The sequence below is a fragment of the Vidua chalybeata genome, chromosome 2 (genome assembly GCF_026979565.1).
Source record: "Vidua chalybeata isolate OUT-0048 chromosome 2, bVidCha1 merged haplotype, whole genome shotgun sequence".
Classification (NCBI taxonomy): domain Eukaryota; kingdom Metazoa; phylum Chordata; class Aves; order Passeriformes; family Viduidae; genus Vidua; species Vidua chalybeata.
In genome coordinates this window covers 50,595,125-50,614,727 of record NC_071531.1, presented here as the reverse complement: position 1 = coordinate 50,614,727, position 19,603 = coordinate 50,595,125, and the positions used below count along the sequence as shown (strand labels likewise).

General features: G+C 36.8%; 1 protein-coding gene across 1 annotated transcript; it reads right to left on the bottom strand.

Moving 5' to 3' along the window:
* Nucleotides 1-4: 4 nt before the first annotated feature.
* Nucleotides 5-19,443, bottom strand: DIS3 (DIS3 homolog, exosome endoribonuclease and 3'-5' exoribonuclease). The gene is made up of 21 exons (XM_053936717.1): nucleotides 19,204-19,443; nucleotides 16,906-17,063; nucleotides 15,997-16,190; nucleotides 15,826-15,899; nucleotides 14,611-14,778; nucleotides 13,550-13,714; nucleotides 12,520-12,633; nucleotides 12,293-12,430; nucleotides 11,112-11,258; nucleotides 10,245-10,361; nucleotides 9,336-9,437; nucleotides 8,692-8,756; nucleotides 8,502-8,586; nucleotides 7,772-7,899; nucleotides 7,224-7,310; nucleotides 6,401-6,557; nucleotides 4,633-4,847; nucleotides 3,372-3,540; nucleotides 2,823-2,981; nucleotides 2,286-2,408; nucleotides 5-334 (listed from the first exon to the last, which is right to left on the bottom strand). Exons 1-21 carry the CDS (start codon nucleotides 19,441-19,443, stop codon nucleotides 245-247), a joined length of 2,895 nt encoding a protein of 964 aa, XP_053792692.1. The 3' UTR covers nucleotides 5-244.
* Between the last annotated feature and the right edge of the window lie 160 nt (nucleotides 19,444-19,603).

Below are 19,603 nucleotides of genomic sequence, written 5' to 3'. Positions count from 1 at the left end.
ATCATTTCTTCACTTTGCAGAAATATTTATTTTCACCCACAGGACAAAGGTGTAGATATACATCATTTTAAAATTTGTTCTGCATTCATCATCATAAAAAAGGAGCTTTAAAAAAATTCTTTACAGATTATTAAAATGTGTATTTAAAAAGTAAACAAAACCTGCTTCTAGCAATTTTTTTTGCCCATAGGGAAAAATATGTTAATGCAAGTACTTGTGATGTCGTCTTAACTTTTATTTCCAGCTATTTTTGTTGCTTCTTTTTCTTTTTCTCTGGTTCTTCCTTGCTGCTTGCCTCTGCAGAGAGACTTGTATGCATATCATTTCCTAATATCTACAGTAAGAAAAAAACAGAAATCAGAACATTTTTATTCAATTTTTGCTATCCTAGTAAAACTTGAGTTTATTTGTACAGACCTTTTACAAACACTGTGCCAACATCAGAAACTTCTGAGTTAGATAATCACCTAAGAGTGATTCACCTACCATCTTAGAACAATCAGAGGTAGAACACTCACCTGAAAACAAAAGCTGAAAAAGGCAAAGAGAAGCAACAGGACCCCTCCTGACAAAGCCACCCCAACCATCAGCTTGCATTAGCCTTACTTTGTGTCTGTTTTCAAAGTGTCCCTCAGACTGGAGTCATGGCCTCAACAGAAGCTCTTGACAAGCTGAGCAGAAGCAGAGGGCAGCTCAGCATGTGAATGCACATCAGAACACATGGGCTCCTCTCTGCTACAATTTTTATTTTCTAGTCCCAGTTTTTGAAATCACAGGGATTCACCTCACCCAGGCTCAGGGATGGACAGATCAGAGCAGCCCTGCTGGGAAGGACTTGGGGGTGCTGGTGAATGAGAGGCTGAACATGACCCAGCAATGTGCACTCACAGCCCAGAATGCCAAATGTATCCTGGGCTGCATCCAAAGCAGTGTGGGCCACAGGGACAGGGAGAGGATTCTGACCCCACCTGCAGTGCTGCATCCAGCTCTGGGGGTCCCAGCAGAGGAAGGATGTGGACCTGTTGGACTGAGTTCACAGGAGGGCCAGGAATATGATCAGAGGGCTGAATGAAACAGCTCTCCTGTGAGGAAAGGCTGACAGAGTTGAAGTTATCCAGCCTAGAGAAGAGATTCTAGGGAGACCTTTGAGCAGGTTCCAGGACCTGAAAGGGGATCCTACAAGAAGGCTGAAAAGGCACTTTTCACAAGGGCATCATCCAGTGACAGGAAAGTGGGGACTGGCTTCCCCCTGCTCCCACTTGAAAGAGGGTAGGTTTAGTTTAGGTGTTAGGAAAAAGTGCTTTATTCTGAGTGATGAAGCACTGAAACAGGTTTCCTAGAGAAGATGTGGATGCTCCATCCCTGGAAGTGCTCAAGGCCAGGTTGGATGGGGTTTTGAGCAACCTGATATTATAGAAGGTGTCCCTGCCTATGGCAGGGGAATTGGAACTAAATGATCGTTAAAAGGTCCTTGCAACCCAAACCATTGTATGGTTCAAGCTCATACAACAGCTCAAAGATCAGAACATATTTACATGATTTCTCAAAGAAAAAAAGTAATAGTTGTTTGATTGTATAAACAGAAAGAAGCTCTTCCTTAATTTGGGTTGTCTTTTTCCTCTGTGATAAGGGATGCTCAATTGATGCAACAATCTGTTTACCAAGAAAGTTACATGTACCTTACTCTAAGAGCACGATTTTGTAATGTCATGCAAAATACTTATCAGGCCTAAAGTATGAGAGCAAGTGAAACTCCCTGTGTCCCAAATGTACAAAGAAGCTAGAACTGAAAAGTCTTGAGACTAGAGACAATTATTAGGACATTACAGTTCTTACAATATTATTAAGAGACAATTTTTATATTGTGGGAGTAGTAAGATAGAACTGCCATTGACACTCAGCAATTATACAGAGCTGAGCCACCCATCACAGTTACAGTGTAGTTCACTATAATAAAGAGAACACCCTACCAAATTTGGGCAGATTTTCAAAGGGACACCTAATTACAGAACTGTGAAATTCAGTACATTACTTCAGCAAATCATTATCATTCCCAACAGTGGAAATATCCTGATGGGCCCAGAACAAAAGTTTAATTTAGAGGGCTCTATTCTTTTCAACAACCAGTGAAGGCAGACCTGTGTTTTATTGAGAGTGGATATGAAGCAGTCATTACAAGCTGCTGCTAAATTATGTTTTTTCTTCTGGATTAAATTTCAATTTTACCACGATGACTTTTTAACATTACTGAAGGATAATATGGTTCTAAGAATTTTGTGCCTTACCTTGGGCTCTACCAAGACCATCCGCATTTTCTGATGTTGGATGTTGGAGTCGTCTAACATAATGTTCACTTTAACTTTATCAAATACACATAGTGTTGTGTTTTCAACAGTAAGTGATGGCACCTGAAAATTCAAATTTTGTATAAATACTCACTATTTGCAACAGCTTATGTTTTTATACAAATAAATATTTTTGTATGAAAATAGCATTGTTAACATGTAAATAAAAATAAACCAAAAACGACTGTAGTGAATATTCAGTGTTGTAATATGTGGTACACGCATTTTCTGCAGTAATTAATCAGATAATTAAATGTCAGTACTATCTATTACAGAAACAAATTCCCTCAGAACCTACTTATTTAGACTTACAAAGACTATAGTGGCATTCATTACTATTAGAGATTAATGAACTTGAATTTAGAAAAGCCTCATCCTTCTATATCCAACTGGAATAGAGTTTAGTCATTCTGCTTGCTTACCAAATCAAAAAAAGGTCTTTAAGAACAAACCTTAAGAATAATAGTAAGAACATACCTCACTGTTGTACTCCAGTTTTGGTGTTGGTTTATCCTTTTCTTCAAAGAAGACTGTTCCTTCTAAGCCATACTTGGGAATCAGAACCACAATTGCATTTTTTCTTACAAATAATATATATGCGTCTTCATTTACTACTCCCTTGGTTTTGAAGAACAGCTGTAAAAAAGCAGAACACACAAATAAGAAAAAAAAAAGCACTAGAACATTATCTTCTGAATTACTCTCTCTCACTATTACACTATCTCAGAAAAATAAAGCATTCAAATATACATCTATATTTAGTGATAATTACACAGCATATCCTGAAAGCAGATTTAAAAAATCACAAACCACTTATAACATTACTGTAGGATTAAGCATTCATATTTATAAAAGCACAAAACTAAAAGAATCCTCAAGATGCCAGTCTGAGTTTTTCAGAATGAGCAAAATAACGTTTTAAGCTTTTTGTCAGAAGCATCCCTCAGCCTTTATAATTTCTGCACTCTTGGTTCTTTTTGCCCTAGCAGTGTCCATAGGTGAACATAACATCTCAGAACTACTTACCTGTGTATGGAATGCCACAGAGGCTCTTTGTGCATATTGTGCCATTTTATGTCGGTAATTAAGATTTTTACACATCTCTGCCAGTTTGTGTTTATCTGTGAGTTCTGGGTAAGTACTGTCTGCTCCTATGGCCACTGCCAAAAGCCGATGGACTATGATATCAGCATACCTGCAAAGATGAGGTTAAAATCATCAGTGACATAGTAAGACATAGTTTTTCAGAATTAATAAAGTTTCTGAACATACGTTTGTTTTTGTGAATCTTACAGATTTAAGTTTTTTGAATAATGACAGTCTGCTAACAACTCCCTCTATTAATTCAGCATCCATCTCTTTGCTGACCAAAGAAGCACTGCAAAGCCAGGATACTGTTTGCTAAGATAAATTCTTCATTGTGCCAGAAAAAGAAACGAAGTTGAATTTTTGGACTAAAGAATAATCTTTCACCATGGCATTTTAAGCCAATCCTTCTTCCCTTTCCCATGAAATTAGACAAGTTTAGTGTAGAATAATATCTCAATGCCACAGAGCTGCAAAGCATAATCACATTTGAACTTCTTGTTACATAACTTATTAGAATTTAAGCGAGGAACATTTTAATACATCTGGTACTTTGGTGAGGAACTTTTTAATACATCTGGTAAGAACTAAAATTTACCATTTGGACTCCTAGAAGTTCTACAAATTGTCCATATAAAAGCACAGGAATTTTAATCCACATCCAAGAGATTTCACTTGAAATGTTTCTCAGGAGCATGATAACAATTATTTTCTTCAAAACTCAGTAACTTGTTGGTCAGACAAAAAAACTAATGTACTTTTCCAAGAAGTATGATTTCATTGCATGCAACAGCTGCCAATTACCAATGTTTCCAGTTACCAATTACCAGTGTTTTCATATGGAAAATTCAGTCTCCTCAAAATTTAAACACAGTTTCAATCTCAAAAATGACTGAGCAAACTCTGCCTCAGTCTCTGGCTAAGACTACTGCTGACTGACCCTGAAGTGCATTTCTATGCCAGACATGTGCATTAGAGATGGATTCCTATTGATTTTTTTTTAAATGTTACTAAACCCTAGGAGCTGTGGACAGTAAACCTGGGAGTGTACATAAAGATGGACTGCTACATAAGCCACTGCTGTTTCAACTGAAATCTAACGCTGAACAGAAACCTTTCTTTTTAAGTGGACAACACCACCATTTCTTCACAAATAAATCACTTATTTCTTTTCTCAGAAACTTTTGTAAAATACAAGTACCTTCTAATAGGTGAAGTAAAGTGAGTATAAATAGGTGAGGCTAAACCATAATGATGAAAATCATTGTCCATTCCCGAGCAGAAATAAACAGCTTGCATCATGCAGCGAGTGGTCAAAATTCGCAGCAGTGTATTTAGGTAGGGGAATGTAGGAGATTCAGCTTTGTCTAATGATTCAGCTAAAGCTTTTGCTGAATCTGTCTTAATTTCCAAATTCTGAAAGGAGAGAAGAAACAAAAAAGGCCAACTATTATTAGCAAACTTTAAGAATATAAACAGAAATGTAACAGCTACATCTAGGATAATCTTAGAAACAGGCACCTAATAACATGATGGAATGCTACTACTACAAAAGCAAACAAAATCCATCCATGCACAGGTCCTTCCCTCATTATTAGTAGTGCACTATGCAAAATCAAAATGCTGACTCAGTAGCCTATAATTCAGAAAAGACACCCATTCTGAACTAAGAAATACTTTATGCCAATATTAACAAAGTTTTATTTCCTTTGGTTTTATTCTTTTATCCCTTTATTAAATCAGAAAGAATGTAAAAACAAAAAAAACATGTATTTATGCCACACAAAGATTCTCACCCAAGCACAGGGTAAGTAACTGACTTTATGGTATTTCCTCTGCAAAATTATTATAATGTATACTTGGAAAAGTGAAATGTAAAATGAGTACAGTGTATGACATTTTTTTTCCCTGTTTGCCAATGATCTCTGATAAAAATTCAGGTAGTGTGAAAATACATAATGCATTTTTAACTTCCAGAAACACAAGGTAAATTTCATCACATGATCACATGTGATCTTTCCGTCACATATAGCACCGACAATAAAATAGGATTCAGAGATCAAATTATGCCTATATTAAGATAATTACATTTTTATTAAAAAAAGTATAAACACAGCATATTAATACCTAATTGTGATGGTTGTGTCAAAAGCAGTAAAAAAGCCACTTTGGTTTATTTAAAAGAATGTTTACCTATGCACAGGAATTTAGCTTTCCAAATAAAACAATACTTTAAAAATAGTTTTCAGAACATAAATTAAATCATTATCATTATTCCAGTTTTACAGCAGTGGAAAATTAAATAGGCTAGGTTTAGACTTGTCTATTTATGTCACACTGAGAGAATCTGGAAGTTCCTCTCTTAACCTTAAGAAAAAAAAAGGGGGTGGAGAAAGATCTGAAGGGAAAGGAAATGTGAATGTACATCACAGTAACTACAAAATTAGAAGTTTAGCTCAAATAAGATCCTGAAACTGGAAAACTAATTTTTTCTCTTCAGACTCCTTAATTAAATTAGATTTGTTTCAGGCTAAATAAACCTCTAGCTGATCTATGGAGAAGATGGAAACTATAAAAACATTTTCTTATTTCCTGACTTTAAGATAAATGTGTTATTTGATGTGACTGATCAATTTTTAAGTACATCAATAATGTATGTGATCCAAAGTCAAAAACTCTCAAAAATCACATGTGACTTGGTGAGGAGAAATATTCACAGCTCACAAGTGCTACAATGTAAGACTTGAGAGAATGGTATGTTTTCTTTACCTAAGAAAGGTTTTAAAAAGCACACCTTCCTTTCACCTAGAGGTACAATTATCCTGCTAAAAATACCAGGGATTTCAAAGTGTAGCTGATACACTTTTAAAATACTGCTTTCCAGCCCTTACTCCTAGATAAGTGGCCAACCAGAAACAAAATACATATTTTCATAATTAATTCACTTAATTAGCATGGTAAAAACTTGCCTTGGACTTTGCAGCCTTTACAAGGATGTCGTAATTTGATGGGGGAGGAGCAGGATGTTTCCGGAGCAAGGCAAACTCTGGGAACTCATCATAAATTTTTTGTGCTACAGAAATATTGGCAAGCAACATGAACTCTTCAACCATGGAATTTGTCTCTCTATCAAGATAAATATTTTATATTGTTAGAAAAGCATTAGACATTTACTTTGAGTGTCTAATGAAGAAACACTCCACCATCCTAACAATGTTACATAACATTAATTATTATTAATTAGTGGTTTTGAACATTTATAAAGTAGGCAAGCAATTATAAGGCTAAAAACAATGCTTATTAAGCTCCAAATACTGACTCAAAAGAAAAAAAAAAAAAAAACCCTGAAATATTCTAAACATTAAAATCAAGAAAAATGCTCATTAAAATGCCTGAAAAAACCAACAGGTAAACCTCTTGACTTCTTCTTACAAAGTTCACATATGAAGCATAGAGCTCAAGACTCACTAAATAAATACTGCAGTAAAATAGAGGAATTCTCTTTCTGACGATCAGCTCGACAAAGAAGTTGTGGATGCTTTATCACTGGAAGCATTAATGAACAGGCTGGGTGGGGCTTTAAGCAACGTGGTCTAGTGGGAAGTGTCTGGGCCCATGGCAGGGGGGCTAGAACAAGGTAAGCTTCCAAGGTTCCTTCCTCCTCAAACCATCCTCTAATTCTATGACGGCCCTGCACTATTACAGGAACTTTGTAAATCATTAAATGTTGCTACTTAAACACGTCGTTAATTCCATCCCTACCCTGAATTAACTAACAAATAAAATGCATACTTAAGCTCCTTAGTCTGCAGATCAATAGGATCATGAGTTTCACTGTCCATGTGGAAACGAACTTCTGGTGACGCAAGTGTCAAGGCTCTGCAACATAGTTAAGTGGTATTAAAAAATTACAGTAAAGCAGACAGAGCAGCTGAGCTGCAAGCCTGTAACATCATCTGGGGTTACCGTGACACTGTAATTTAAAATTAGCAGAAATTAAAAATAAAATTGTGTAATGTTCAAATTTTCAGGAAATGTCAAGCAAATACAAACAACTGAAGCTCCTAAAATTTCAAATGCTACCCCTATAGTTGTGCTTTTATGACTCTGTGAGATCCATATTGATTGATCTTGAAGAAAAAGTAAATATCCCAAATTTATAAATTTTGGGAAATAAGGATAAGCATACTTATGCAAATTAAAATGGCAAAATATTTCTCTTTCACAAGACTTTCACTAGAAAAATGGACACAGAACCATAATATATTTTGACAGCAAGAACAGTCAGAAAAAAAGGGGGAAAAGGTAACAGGTATTACAGATAACAGATAATGGCTTACCCATTATCAATTCTTTTCTTCTTCAGAATTTTTGCTAATTTGTTTAATCGACGTAGGCTGGTAGTAATATCATCATTCATAGTTGCTGAATCGATTCTCATCTGTGCTTCAGCGTATGTAAGAGAAGCCTTGAAGAGGTTAAAAAAACCAGACATCATGATACATAATTGAACACTAAAAAAAAACCAAAACATAGTTCTTTCTGTCTTGCAGAACGTGTGGCTTGCTGTCGTAACTTGGTTCACAATTATACAAAGCTTTACATTCAATACCTAAATGCCTTTTATTCACAAAGAATAATGGACAAATGAGGACAGATCTATCTAAGATGTTAAGATATACCAGGCATTTACAGTGGGTTTTCTTTTGCTGATCACATGTGTTTTATACATTGGAAGTCTAGTTTTCAGAAATGTATTGAATATCCACAGAATCCACTGAATTTAACTGATTAGCTGGTATTTGTTTCAGGCTAAATAAACAACGTCCTATATGCATCATACACACAGTAACTGCACACATAAACAATGCAGCTTTAGAGGCTGAGAAGAACACTGAAGAATCAAACATTTTCTTTATTTTTAGTATTTCAGCACTATCTTCTAATGCTAATAAAATATAAATAATTAATCAGAAAGAAAACTTTATTATCAAGTTTGTTGATCATTGTTTTTATAATACCGTGTAGAGCTTTTTATTTCAGAATTATAGTAATATTTACATGACTTACCTTGGAATTAATAATACTCTTTGTAAATCTGGTTTTTAGAATTTCAGCCTTATGGTTCATTTCCCATATGCATGAAAATGCAAGCCTGTGTGGGAGAGAGAGAAGAGAAGGAGGGGACAATCTCTTAAAATCCCTATATAAACCACAGTAGTTTCTTGCCTGGATCAAAGTATGGGTCATATACATATACCTGTCCACATTCGATCTCAGAGAGCATAAGTTGGAACTAAGTAGCTCTGGAACCATATCAATCCTCTGCAAAGTAAAGAATAAAATAAGTTAGTATTTTAACTTCCTGATTTTCAATATAATAAAAGCTTGGAGATTTTTTTTTTTGGCCAAAAAAAGCTCAGACTACTGAAAGAGAAGTGAGCACTTGAAGAAAATTAATTCTAAGATTCCTTTTAGTTACCATCTTTTTAGTACCAGTGATTTCTGAAAAGAAATCATGGTCTGGAAGAAATAAACCAGGACTAAATCTATAGCATTAATGAATGCAAATCACAGGAACCTTCAGAGAGTTAGCACTCACAAAAAAACACAAAAACCAATGGAAAAGGCAAAATTGGGCCACTTCTTCAATTTCAGATTGAAATTAAAACAGTATTCCAGTTTCAGAACCACTTGCTAATAATGCTTCAAACCAGAGTTGAATGGGATATTGTCTAGATAGTGGTTTTTAACAGATAAACCAGAAAATAAAATTGTCTTAGACAAACTGTCTTTTTTTTTCTCCTTAGTTCAGAAAGAGTATCTCCACTCCCAAGAATTAAAAGAGGAAAGCAATGAAAATCCAACCACTTAATCACACAAGAAGCTGTAGAAAAGAATTACTTTTTCACACAGATACACTGTTGTTCCTCTTTTTACTGACTCCTCATCCAAAGCATTTCCTGGGCGAATAAAATGACTGACATCTGCAATATGTACACCAACCTAAAAAACAAGCATCACGTTATGCACCTCATGAAAGAGAAACAGTTTTCAGAGTGAAAGAAACGTAACCACATTTTTATAAACCAATTTATCCATTCCCAGTTCCTTTCAGCACCTCCCATATTTCATAATAAGAATAGTTTAAACCCATCACACTGATATTAAAAAAGTAACAGTTGCAGCAATTATCCAAAAAAAACAGCATTTGTACATTTAGGGGAAGTTCAGAAGAATATTCATGACCAATGCAGCTTTTCTTTGAGGGCCCAAATAACCTCTTTCATGTTCTTCAAGACTCACTGCAAACTTCTTTTTGCTTTTCTGTTTGCTGGACTTTCTAGTCTGGCACACCCTACTATTACAATTCCAAATTAATTTCTAAAGAAGACAATCTGACTGAATCAGATATAAGGGAGTAGAGAGCTGGTGTTAAGCCTGTAGCTTTTTACTGCCTTTTTAAAAATAAAACAGTAATTCCACAGGCATTACAGCAGTAGCTTAATTTTTTCTTTTTTTCATAGTTCCTTATCCTAGCTGTAAATATCCTTGTTTATACTACTTAGCTAAAACAGTAAATAAATTTTATGTTAAATTCTCATGCCAAATGAGGATAAAGCAGGGTGAATTTAGAAGACACTAAATTCCCACTTTTGACACTGATCTGATGCAAATTAACTCCCCTTTTTATTACCATCTTGCAGCTGTGCAAACACCATTAATTTATTTATAACAGATCTGGAACTTTGCACGTATATTTGTAAAATAAAGGAAGAAGTAAGTAAATAAATTACTAGATTGATACAATACCTCTAGAGTTCCATTTCCTATTTCTCTGCAATGCAATGCATCATCAATATCTGTACAACCAGGAGGATCAACACTACAAACACTCAGATGCCTTAAGTCCTCCCTGTGTTTCATATCCTGAAATTTAAAAGAAACAAAAAATTGTTTTCAAGAACACCTTCCTTTTCCAAGTAAAAATGATCATTTGAGAAAGGCATGTTACATAAGATTTTCCCCAGCAACCAAGTATTTTCAGAATGTTTATTTTGTTTTGGGCGGTTTGTTTGTTTTATGACAAGATCAAAACAGATATGCAGAAACTACAATGACAGAAAAAACAACACAGAAGTACTAATTTTTTTTTTTTGTTTTACAGTAATGAGGAAGAGAATCGGAACACAACCATAGTTTCATCACAATCTTAGAATTCGCAGGATAAGGAATTGAAGATTTTTTTCAAGTAAAATTTTGACTGATGTCCAGCTGAATGATGTGTCTTGGATATGACTGCTCTGAAGTTTAGCTTTCCAAGGCTTAGATGTCTAGATAATTGAAAGGAGCTGCACACTTTGTAAGTATCTATCCTTGCAAAATAGCTATCTTTCTCCTTTGCAAAAAATCTTCTTTTATCTTTATTCTTTAACAAAACCTGCAGTATCATCTTTATCTTAAAATATTTATCCCCCACAAATGCAGTTTTAGCCAAAATGCAAAAACTTGAAGATGTCTTGTTTCCATCGGAAATCCAGCTGAAAGTTCCCACTAAGACAGAACAGTCCTGCACAACATTTCTCATCTATTTCTGGTGCATTGGGATATTCTAGAATGTCAGAGTTTGCATTGAAGGGGAAGGCACAGTAATTACTACAATAATTTACAAATTATTACCTCTTCTGTAATGCTCCATGGCATTTTTGGTAGGAAACTAAGGACAGCTTGAGAAAAAGCCTGGTGAGGAACATCATGTTCAAGCAGAAGAACTTCTGTCTCTGTTTCTTTATCTCCAGCGCTTCCCAAATTCTTTACAAAATGACCCTGAGGAATAATACAGGTACATACACACACACATATATCAAGCAATACCATTTGTCCAAAAGTAAGTATGTAAGAACATTAACCCTTAGGTTATTCTTGTATTAAGCTACACAGTAGAAGCAATCTTTTTAAATTTGGTTAACTTTCTCATCTTTAGGAGAAATTTGATTTTAAATATTTATTTGATGCAGTAAGTCTGAACCAAGTCCATCCAGACTATTTTCTTAGAATGGGTCTAAATTCTTCACAATTAAGACTCCAAAACTTATTAAATCATTTTTGGAGGAAGGAAAACCACTGCTGCAAAAGCAGCAGAACTAATTCACTCTAATTTCTCTATGGGTTTGCCTTGTGCCATGTATCCCACACCCTAATACCACATCAACTCTGCCTTTGTCCTCAGTTCTCTGCAGCAATGCTGTCTTTGTTTTAATGCTTTTTCCATATACTCCATGTTCTCTTCATTTCTCTAAACTAGTGGGAGACACCTGTGCTCTGCTTCAATACAAGCTGTGCATTCCCACAGGAGCCACTGAAAGACTTCAAAACCTGGCTAGTGTTCAATACAAATGGAAGGCAGTGTCCTCAGTTTCTCATACAGCCTCTGTTATTTATACTGAACTTTTAACTACTTTAACCCTACTGGCAATTTGAGTGCACCGGGTGCATTTGTCAAATTTCTGAACAGTGACTGGTATGTGTGAATGAGCAAAATCAGAGCAAAAGATTCGCACTTCTAGGAACCCAAACTAAAGTCCCGGTTAATCTATATAACGCACCTTAAGTAGCACATATATGTTCACTGCAGAACTGGATGAGTAAGCTTTTTAAGTATGAAACCCCATAGCTGGTTGTAAGTGCAAATTAAACCATTTAGGGACTTCCTTAATTTGCACCATCAAATAACACCTCATCAAATTTAAACGTCATCTCAACACTGTTTGCAGTTACTCAGTGTTGCAGATAAATATTTTACCTAAGAAACACAAAAAAATCAGGTAGTTAAAAGTTCAGAAGAAAATGCCTAAACTTACATTAGGATACCTGGAATTCCTGGGCCAACCATCAATAGCAACAATTATTCTTTGCCCTTCCAATGTATCTGCTTGTCTGGTTTCTATTCGAATGCGAGGAATTCTGCGATCAGCTGGTGTAAACAAATGGCGCCTTGCCTACGGACAACCAGAAAAAGGAACAATTAATTTCCAAAAAAAGAAGAAAAACCAACCCTGCACTTAGAGTAAGTGGATTATTTCCTCACCTCTTTGATCTGTGACTTGGAAAGCATCCCACAATACGGCCGCCAGTTTCGTTTTATAATGCCTACTACTCTTCCTGTAGGCCTCAGCATGTCCTTGTTAATGGAAGTCTTCAGCTGGTAGAACACAGGTTAAAAATACAAAACTGTTTGAACTCATGTTAGAGTACAGTAGATAACTTAAAACTTAGTAGCAACATTTTGTAACTCATTATAAGGACATAATTTCTATTATGACTTTATAAATAGAACCTCCTGTGCCTTCCTGTGCTTTGCATGACTTTTAATATTTTCAGTATGTGACACGACTGAAATCACATCAGTATGTGATGTGACTTAGCAGAGACAGTGGGAGAAGACAGTGTTCTGCAGCCTTTTTCTGGTGTTCTTCATTTTTCTGAAAGGATGTCCATTAAGAAAACCCAAACAAATAATATTTTCCAAGTCATTTTACAATCTATTATTTCAATTTTTTGGAGTCCTTTTACACCGCCTGAAAATTCTCCAGTAATTCTCCACATAATTATTAAAAAACATTCCTATGAAATTCAGTGGAAAGATAGTAAGTGGATTTTTAAAGAAATTATCTTCTTGTACAGGGCATACATGCATGTACAGGCATGCACATTATGTGGAATTACTGCAAGACCCAAAAATATTTTACAACAGGTTCCACATGTATGTATTTCCTATAAAAAGTGACTGTCAGTATGGTACAACACCTACTCTAACAAATCTTAATCTGCATAACAGTAAATACAGATTTACATTATTACATGACTACCACTCAGTAACTTTTGGATTCATTACACTTAATAAAGTAATGTGGCAATTTCAAGCAGAGACTAATTGAAAATGATCCATTTTATCCACCATCATGTATTTAACACAACTGTACAACTCCAATTAAGTTTTATGATTTCTGTATTTACATTTTATAAGGACAATATATAAATCTAAAGCCTAACACAGGGTAACACAGATTTCATCTCTTTCATAACACCACAGTTAAGAAAGATTATTTCTTTCATACAATGTTCTCTTTCTCCTCTTCATTTTCAATGTTCTCTTCATTCTGGCCATCATCTTGCAAGACCACTGAGGATGGTGCCACCCATTCATCTTTTGCCAACAGCTCCACGGCTACAATATCTTCATGAATTGCTCGGTTTAGATGTTTCAGGCCCTGTACAATTATCTGGATTTTTTTAGAAAACAAAATGGAAATGCAAACATTCATTATGATGAAAACACAAGACCCAAATCTAGAGCAGTGTAACAGAAGAGTAAACATGTTTGACAGGCTTTACATTCCAAAGAACATTTTAAAGTATGGTTGTGATGCACTTTTTTCCTTTGCCGAGGTTTCTTACAGTACAGATGATCTTATTCCCACTGCTCTTATAAGAAATATGTTTTTCCTGGGTTTTTTTTTTTTCTTTTTTAATTAAGTCAGACAATTCTATTTTTGCAGGATACTGAGAAAGAGGAATAGAAGAGAGACAAGAGAAGTACCTCCAGCTGCCATAAATAGGAAGGGAGGAGACAACTGCCACTGCTTGGAAACAGTGTTTGTACAACTGCACCAACCGAGAATCCAGCAGGCAGATAGATGGATTAACTGCTAGGTGGGAAACAGCTCATCTACCCCTCACCAGGCAGGAAAATAGCAGGGGGAAACAAAGCAGGAGACCCCCACAAGGGCTCATGACTGTTTTTTTCGCTGAAAATCCTCCTATACAGTTGATCCTTTGTCTTTCACCATATATCTCAAACTGGTTTTAAAAACTGTTAAGATGTCAGTTAAAAAACTATTAACAACCAAGATTAATCTTTATTTTACCAATTACTTTATCAAACTGTAATTTAAATACATTATTCTTTTTCCAAAAAGAGCACAGTCAGCATTTCAGGACTCTATATCCATACAAATAAAATATGAAAACATCAGCAAGAACATCAGAAAAAAACCCAGAAGAGTAAAATATTACTAATATGCTCCCTTTTAACATATGTCACCATGAAATAATTAAATTTTAAGTCATTCCTACGGTTAGTTAAAGTTTACTGCATGGAGGTAAAATTAAAACTCACCTCTTTGTTTTCTTCAGCATCTCCATGAACCCAAACAGTAGCTTCAAGATAATTCTCTCTGTTTGCCCTGTAAGTTCCTTGGAGGTAAATACCAGATTTTACTCCTTGCTGCAATTTGCTAAGAGGAATATGTTCTGGGAATATTATTTTCCCACCTTCTATTTCTTTCTTTAGCAAAAAAATAAAAACAGGAGAGGTTATTTTCAGTATTTTATATTCATGTTAATTTCAAAACCAAGCTCTGGATCATGACACACTCAAGCTAACAAACTCCCTAATTGTAACTGTGTGTAGGTATGAATATGCACAAGAATAAAAAACTATTATTAAGCAGTACTTTTTCTAATGAAGCATCAAAAGCATAAAAATGTGACAATTCCAGGAACTTTTCTTGTTGTCCTGCAGTTACTTAAAAACATACTGCATAATTTTATGTTGATTGGATATAGTGACTAAACAGACACTTAACCAAGAAAATGTTAGCATAGTAAAAGAGTATGGCACATAGTGTACGTACTGTAAGCTATAGGAAACATTATGAAAATACATTACTGTGACCAAAATTTAGAACAGTAAGACAATTGCTTACACCTGAATGATCTACAGTTAACTGCTGAGAATACCTGAGTCCTCTTTCTTCCCACTCTTGCATAGAGCTCTATTCTGTTAAAAGTAACGCCGATGAAATTAACTTTCCTATTTTTGTGGTAAGTGTTCAGCTATATCAGTTGTATGTGAACATATGAGTCTTGATTCTGATAAGCACAAAGCACAAGGAAATAGAAGAAGATGTAGCTCATATTTGAGCTGCAGCCTGCATTTATGTCAACTTAACTAATAACCAAATGAAAATGCTTTTGATCAATAACTTAACACAGATTTTCCAGCAGACACAAAATCAAGATCTAAATGGTTTGCAATATATTTTGTTTCCACTTTGTTGTTTCTGTTATTATTCTCATCTTCACAATAGTTATCTAAAGCAACTGTCTTTTTACAAGATACACAGTAACAGGCATATAAGCAGAACTGAAATTGGCTGCAATATTTCCTTTTTACTTTTCAGTTGTCAAAAAGTTAAATTGCCAGAATAGTAATAAAGTCCAAACTCTTTGTATTCTAAACTGATGCCAGTACCCTGATATGCAGTATGCAATATTATACTGCAAGCTATTTGTGATCAATTTATTTTATAAGAAGAAAATAAAAACATACCCCTTCATCAGATACACAAGCAAGACGATCTACAAGCTCAGGATTAGCTGTCAAGCTTTTTATATACTCCTCACCTACAAAAGCACACATGTAAATATTTATGCAAGAGGTATCAAGTGACTGCTCAGTTGATTTGAGCAATAAATTACACGTACATACTACTTCACTTACATGTATAGGCAGTTATTCCTTCCTCCAGAGCTTTCTCTTTATTAATTCTGTCATTTGTTAAAAAGATAACTTGAATCTTTTCCTCATCCTCTATTTTCTTCAAGTGTTCATTGTACCATTTCACTGCTACCCGAATGGCTCTGTCATTGCGGTCATTAGAAGTTTCTCCCCGCTTTTGCTCTATGTACGTTTCTCTAAATAAATTTTAAAAACAAAGGGACGTGTTTGAGCAACCAAAACAAATCCCAGAATTTATCTATACTTAAAATTTTCAGACAAACAAGATCAAGGCTGTTAGGCCAAAAGTATGATTGCTATGAAATTGCTATGAAATGTGTAACACTCATTAGGCCAGGAGACATGGGTAAACGAAAATAGGAAGGAAGTATTAATTTCTAACACAACTTTCTCATAGACAACTGAAGAGGTTTGCATTCAAGCTGTTAGAACTATGGATTCAAGATTCCTTGAACTATGATACTGCAGTATTGGAAACTAATTGTGAGCACAAATAAAGGCAAATTAATTGCATCTCCATTTCTCAGAGCTTTCTGTTACCAACTTAATGGATTTTTGAATTCTGCTACAGACTAAGTTGACAATATTCATAAAGCATTGGAATATGTTTAAAAGGGACACTAAAATGGAAAATCAGTATCTTATTACTCAAGATAACAGTGCTAATTATTCAATATTCTAACTCTCTTTACATAACATACATGGATTGATGCCAACTATAGACAGAAAAGCTCCTGGAACACCAACTACTTCTCAAAAGGATTCCTTAGAAATATATAGTTCTATGACACCAGTGTAATTTTTCTTCCAGTCCACATGTTCCAGTTTTGTCTTCCACTTTCTTTTACTGGATATCAGCACAACTTTGTTATACCCCATTCCACCCTTTACCTGTGGTGCTCATTGGTGAAAGAATAGAAATGTTTTTCTGGGTTTTGAATCACGTCCCTAATTCGCTTGTACACTGGTGCACTCCGATTCCTGACTTCTTGTAGGACTGTCTGTAGCACAATGACATTCTTAATAACAGGATCTTCAAGGATATCAATCTGAGGAACAAAATGGAAATGAATCAAAATTGTTGTTTAATTCTATCCAATAACAGGACTTGAAATATTTCCTTGGCTAATACATGAAAATCTAACAGGAGTAATGAGTGGGTCTCCTTCTGCCTTTTTCCCCTCATCACTGGGAAACTGGACAGTGTATGAAGTTGCTTTTGCCTCCTTGTGGGAAAACAAGTCAAATAGGATTTTCCAGCCTCTTTGCGACCTGAAGTGAAGACAAAGACTTATTGTGACTTCCAACAAATTTGCCCCCAGTGTGTGCAGGATTCCAGACAAATGTAAGGCCAAGTGTACACTACAAATTTTGCTTACATAAAATGGTTTCCTATAAAATTTATCCTTAGTAAACAAAATGCAACTATGCACAATTTGATGGAAATCTGTAATTTACAGGCTGCCTGCCTCCTTGAGGAATGCAAGCCATAAAATGGTACCCAACTACTCTTACACAGCTGACATGCCTATGCATATGTAGGTTTGAGTTCTCCAGAAACAATCTCACTGTTAAACTGAAATTTTAATTTCCATGGAGTCAAATCAATGAGCATTCTCTGAGCTGCTCTTCACTTCTGAAAGACCTTTTTCTTTTTTAAGGAATTTTGTTAAAATTTTCAGCATTTTGCTTTGCCAACTCCTGACATTAAGACAGCGAAATATACACTAGAAATCCATGTAATCTGTTGTGGGAAAAAGACTGGAGCTTCACTTCCTTGTGGCAAGAAACTGCAAAATGAGACAGCAGTAAGGTTCTAGAGGGCACAGCTAAAAGAATAAAAAGCAATACCAGACCAAGCTCTTGTGAACCTGATGCTTACATGACCTGAAAGATTTAGAGCCATATTCATAGGAGAGGAAATCCAGCATTATTATATGCATAAGCTGAAGCACCAGGCCAAGTCTTACTGCAGCAAAAGTGTTGCAGTTTCTAGGCAAAACCTTCCCCTACCCTTACCAAGGCTTCCTAATCCCCACTTCTCCAGTTCACCTCAGCACACCCTGGTACATTCTCAGAGCATTCTATAGGACACACATACAATTTCACCTACGAGAGACCAAGAAGTCCACTTGTAAGAGGCTGAAAACATCCCCTGACCTGCTGTTTTGAGACAAAAATCCTTACAACTTTTGAGATCTCTGCTAAAACACACAAGTGTTGTTCCCCTCTCCAGAGTACTCCATGTTAGAATTCATTAATTAGTTACAATCTCCGATGTGTGCACAGGGCTGTTCTACTTTCTACCCAGGTATTCAAAAACAATGAAAGAAAAAAGTTAAACATCAAACTTGGGAATTCCTCCCAGCCTCAAAGTCTACTGTCTGCCCTGCTCAGTCTCCATCCTCTGCACAGCTATTGACGAGCTGCACAGTGAAGTTGCTCCCGTGCTTCCAGAGCTGCACATGGGATGATTTCACACCTTCTATTCATTACAATAAATCAATATCACAGCATAAAGAACTTAAACCTACACCCTGAAAAGCAGAAGAGGCATTTAGAAAAATTCAGAATCCAGAGAAGATCCAAAAATTCAGTGACGACATGAAGATCCCAATCGCTACTTGACAGTCCACCAACTTTCTCTGATTGATTTTTCATACCCATACCAGACCACAATGAACAAAATAAATGAATAGATAAATAAATAAATACTGTCCTTTATTCCTTTGATTCAGGCAGAAAAAAAAAGAAACCACTAAACCAAACCAAACAACAACAAAAAAGAAAACCACAAAAGAAACAAAAAATCACACACACACTCCTTCCCCCCAAACTGGAACATAGTCTAAGACCAGACCAAGTTCGCTGATGCTATAGCCTTCTCCTCAGGAGCTGGCAGGGAAAGACAAGACTAAACAAGGCAGAAAGAAAGACCCAGGCAAGGACCAAGCAGCCACAGGAAACACGGGAGGAACCAGGCCTGCAGAGCGCTGCCAAACGCGCCCCTCCAGCGCGACGCCAGAACCCACACGGGAACTTACACCCACCACAGGGATTCAACAAGTCCGGCGCGGGAAGGCTGGAGCCTCCACATGGAGCCCGATCGGGCCCAGAGGAGGCAGCGGCGGGCCCTCCCCGGCGCTGAGGCGGCTACACCATCCTCCCCTCCCTCCCGGAGGCGCTCACCTGGTGCAGGAGCAGGTTGGTGTCGGGCAGGAGGAAGTGCGGCCCGGGGCAGAGGCTGCTGGCGGGGCCGCTGGGTCGCGCCTCCAGCCCGGGCGCGCTCCCGTTGCCGGGCGCGGCGGGGGGGCAGAGGCGGCACGCGGCGGCGCCGCACGCGATGTCGTCGCGCAGGTAATGCTCGCGCACCACCTTCACCACCGCGCCCGCCCGCGTGCGCTTCACGAACGTCCGCGAGGTCAGCATGGCGCGCGGGGCCGGCGGGAAGCGGCGCGGGAAGCGGGAAGCGGCGCGGGAAGGGCGCAGGAAGCAGCGCCGCGGTCGCCGCAGTGATGGCGTGGCGCGAGGCCCCGCCCCCGCGGCACTGAGGGAGGCGGAAGCGCGCGCGCGCGCGTGTGGTGCCGCC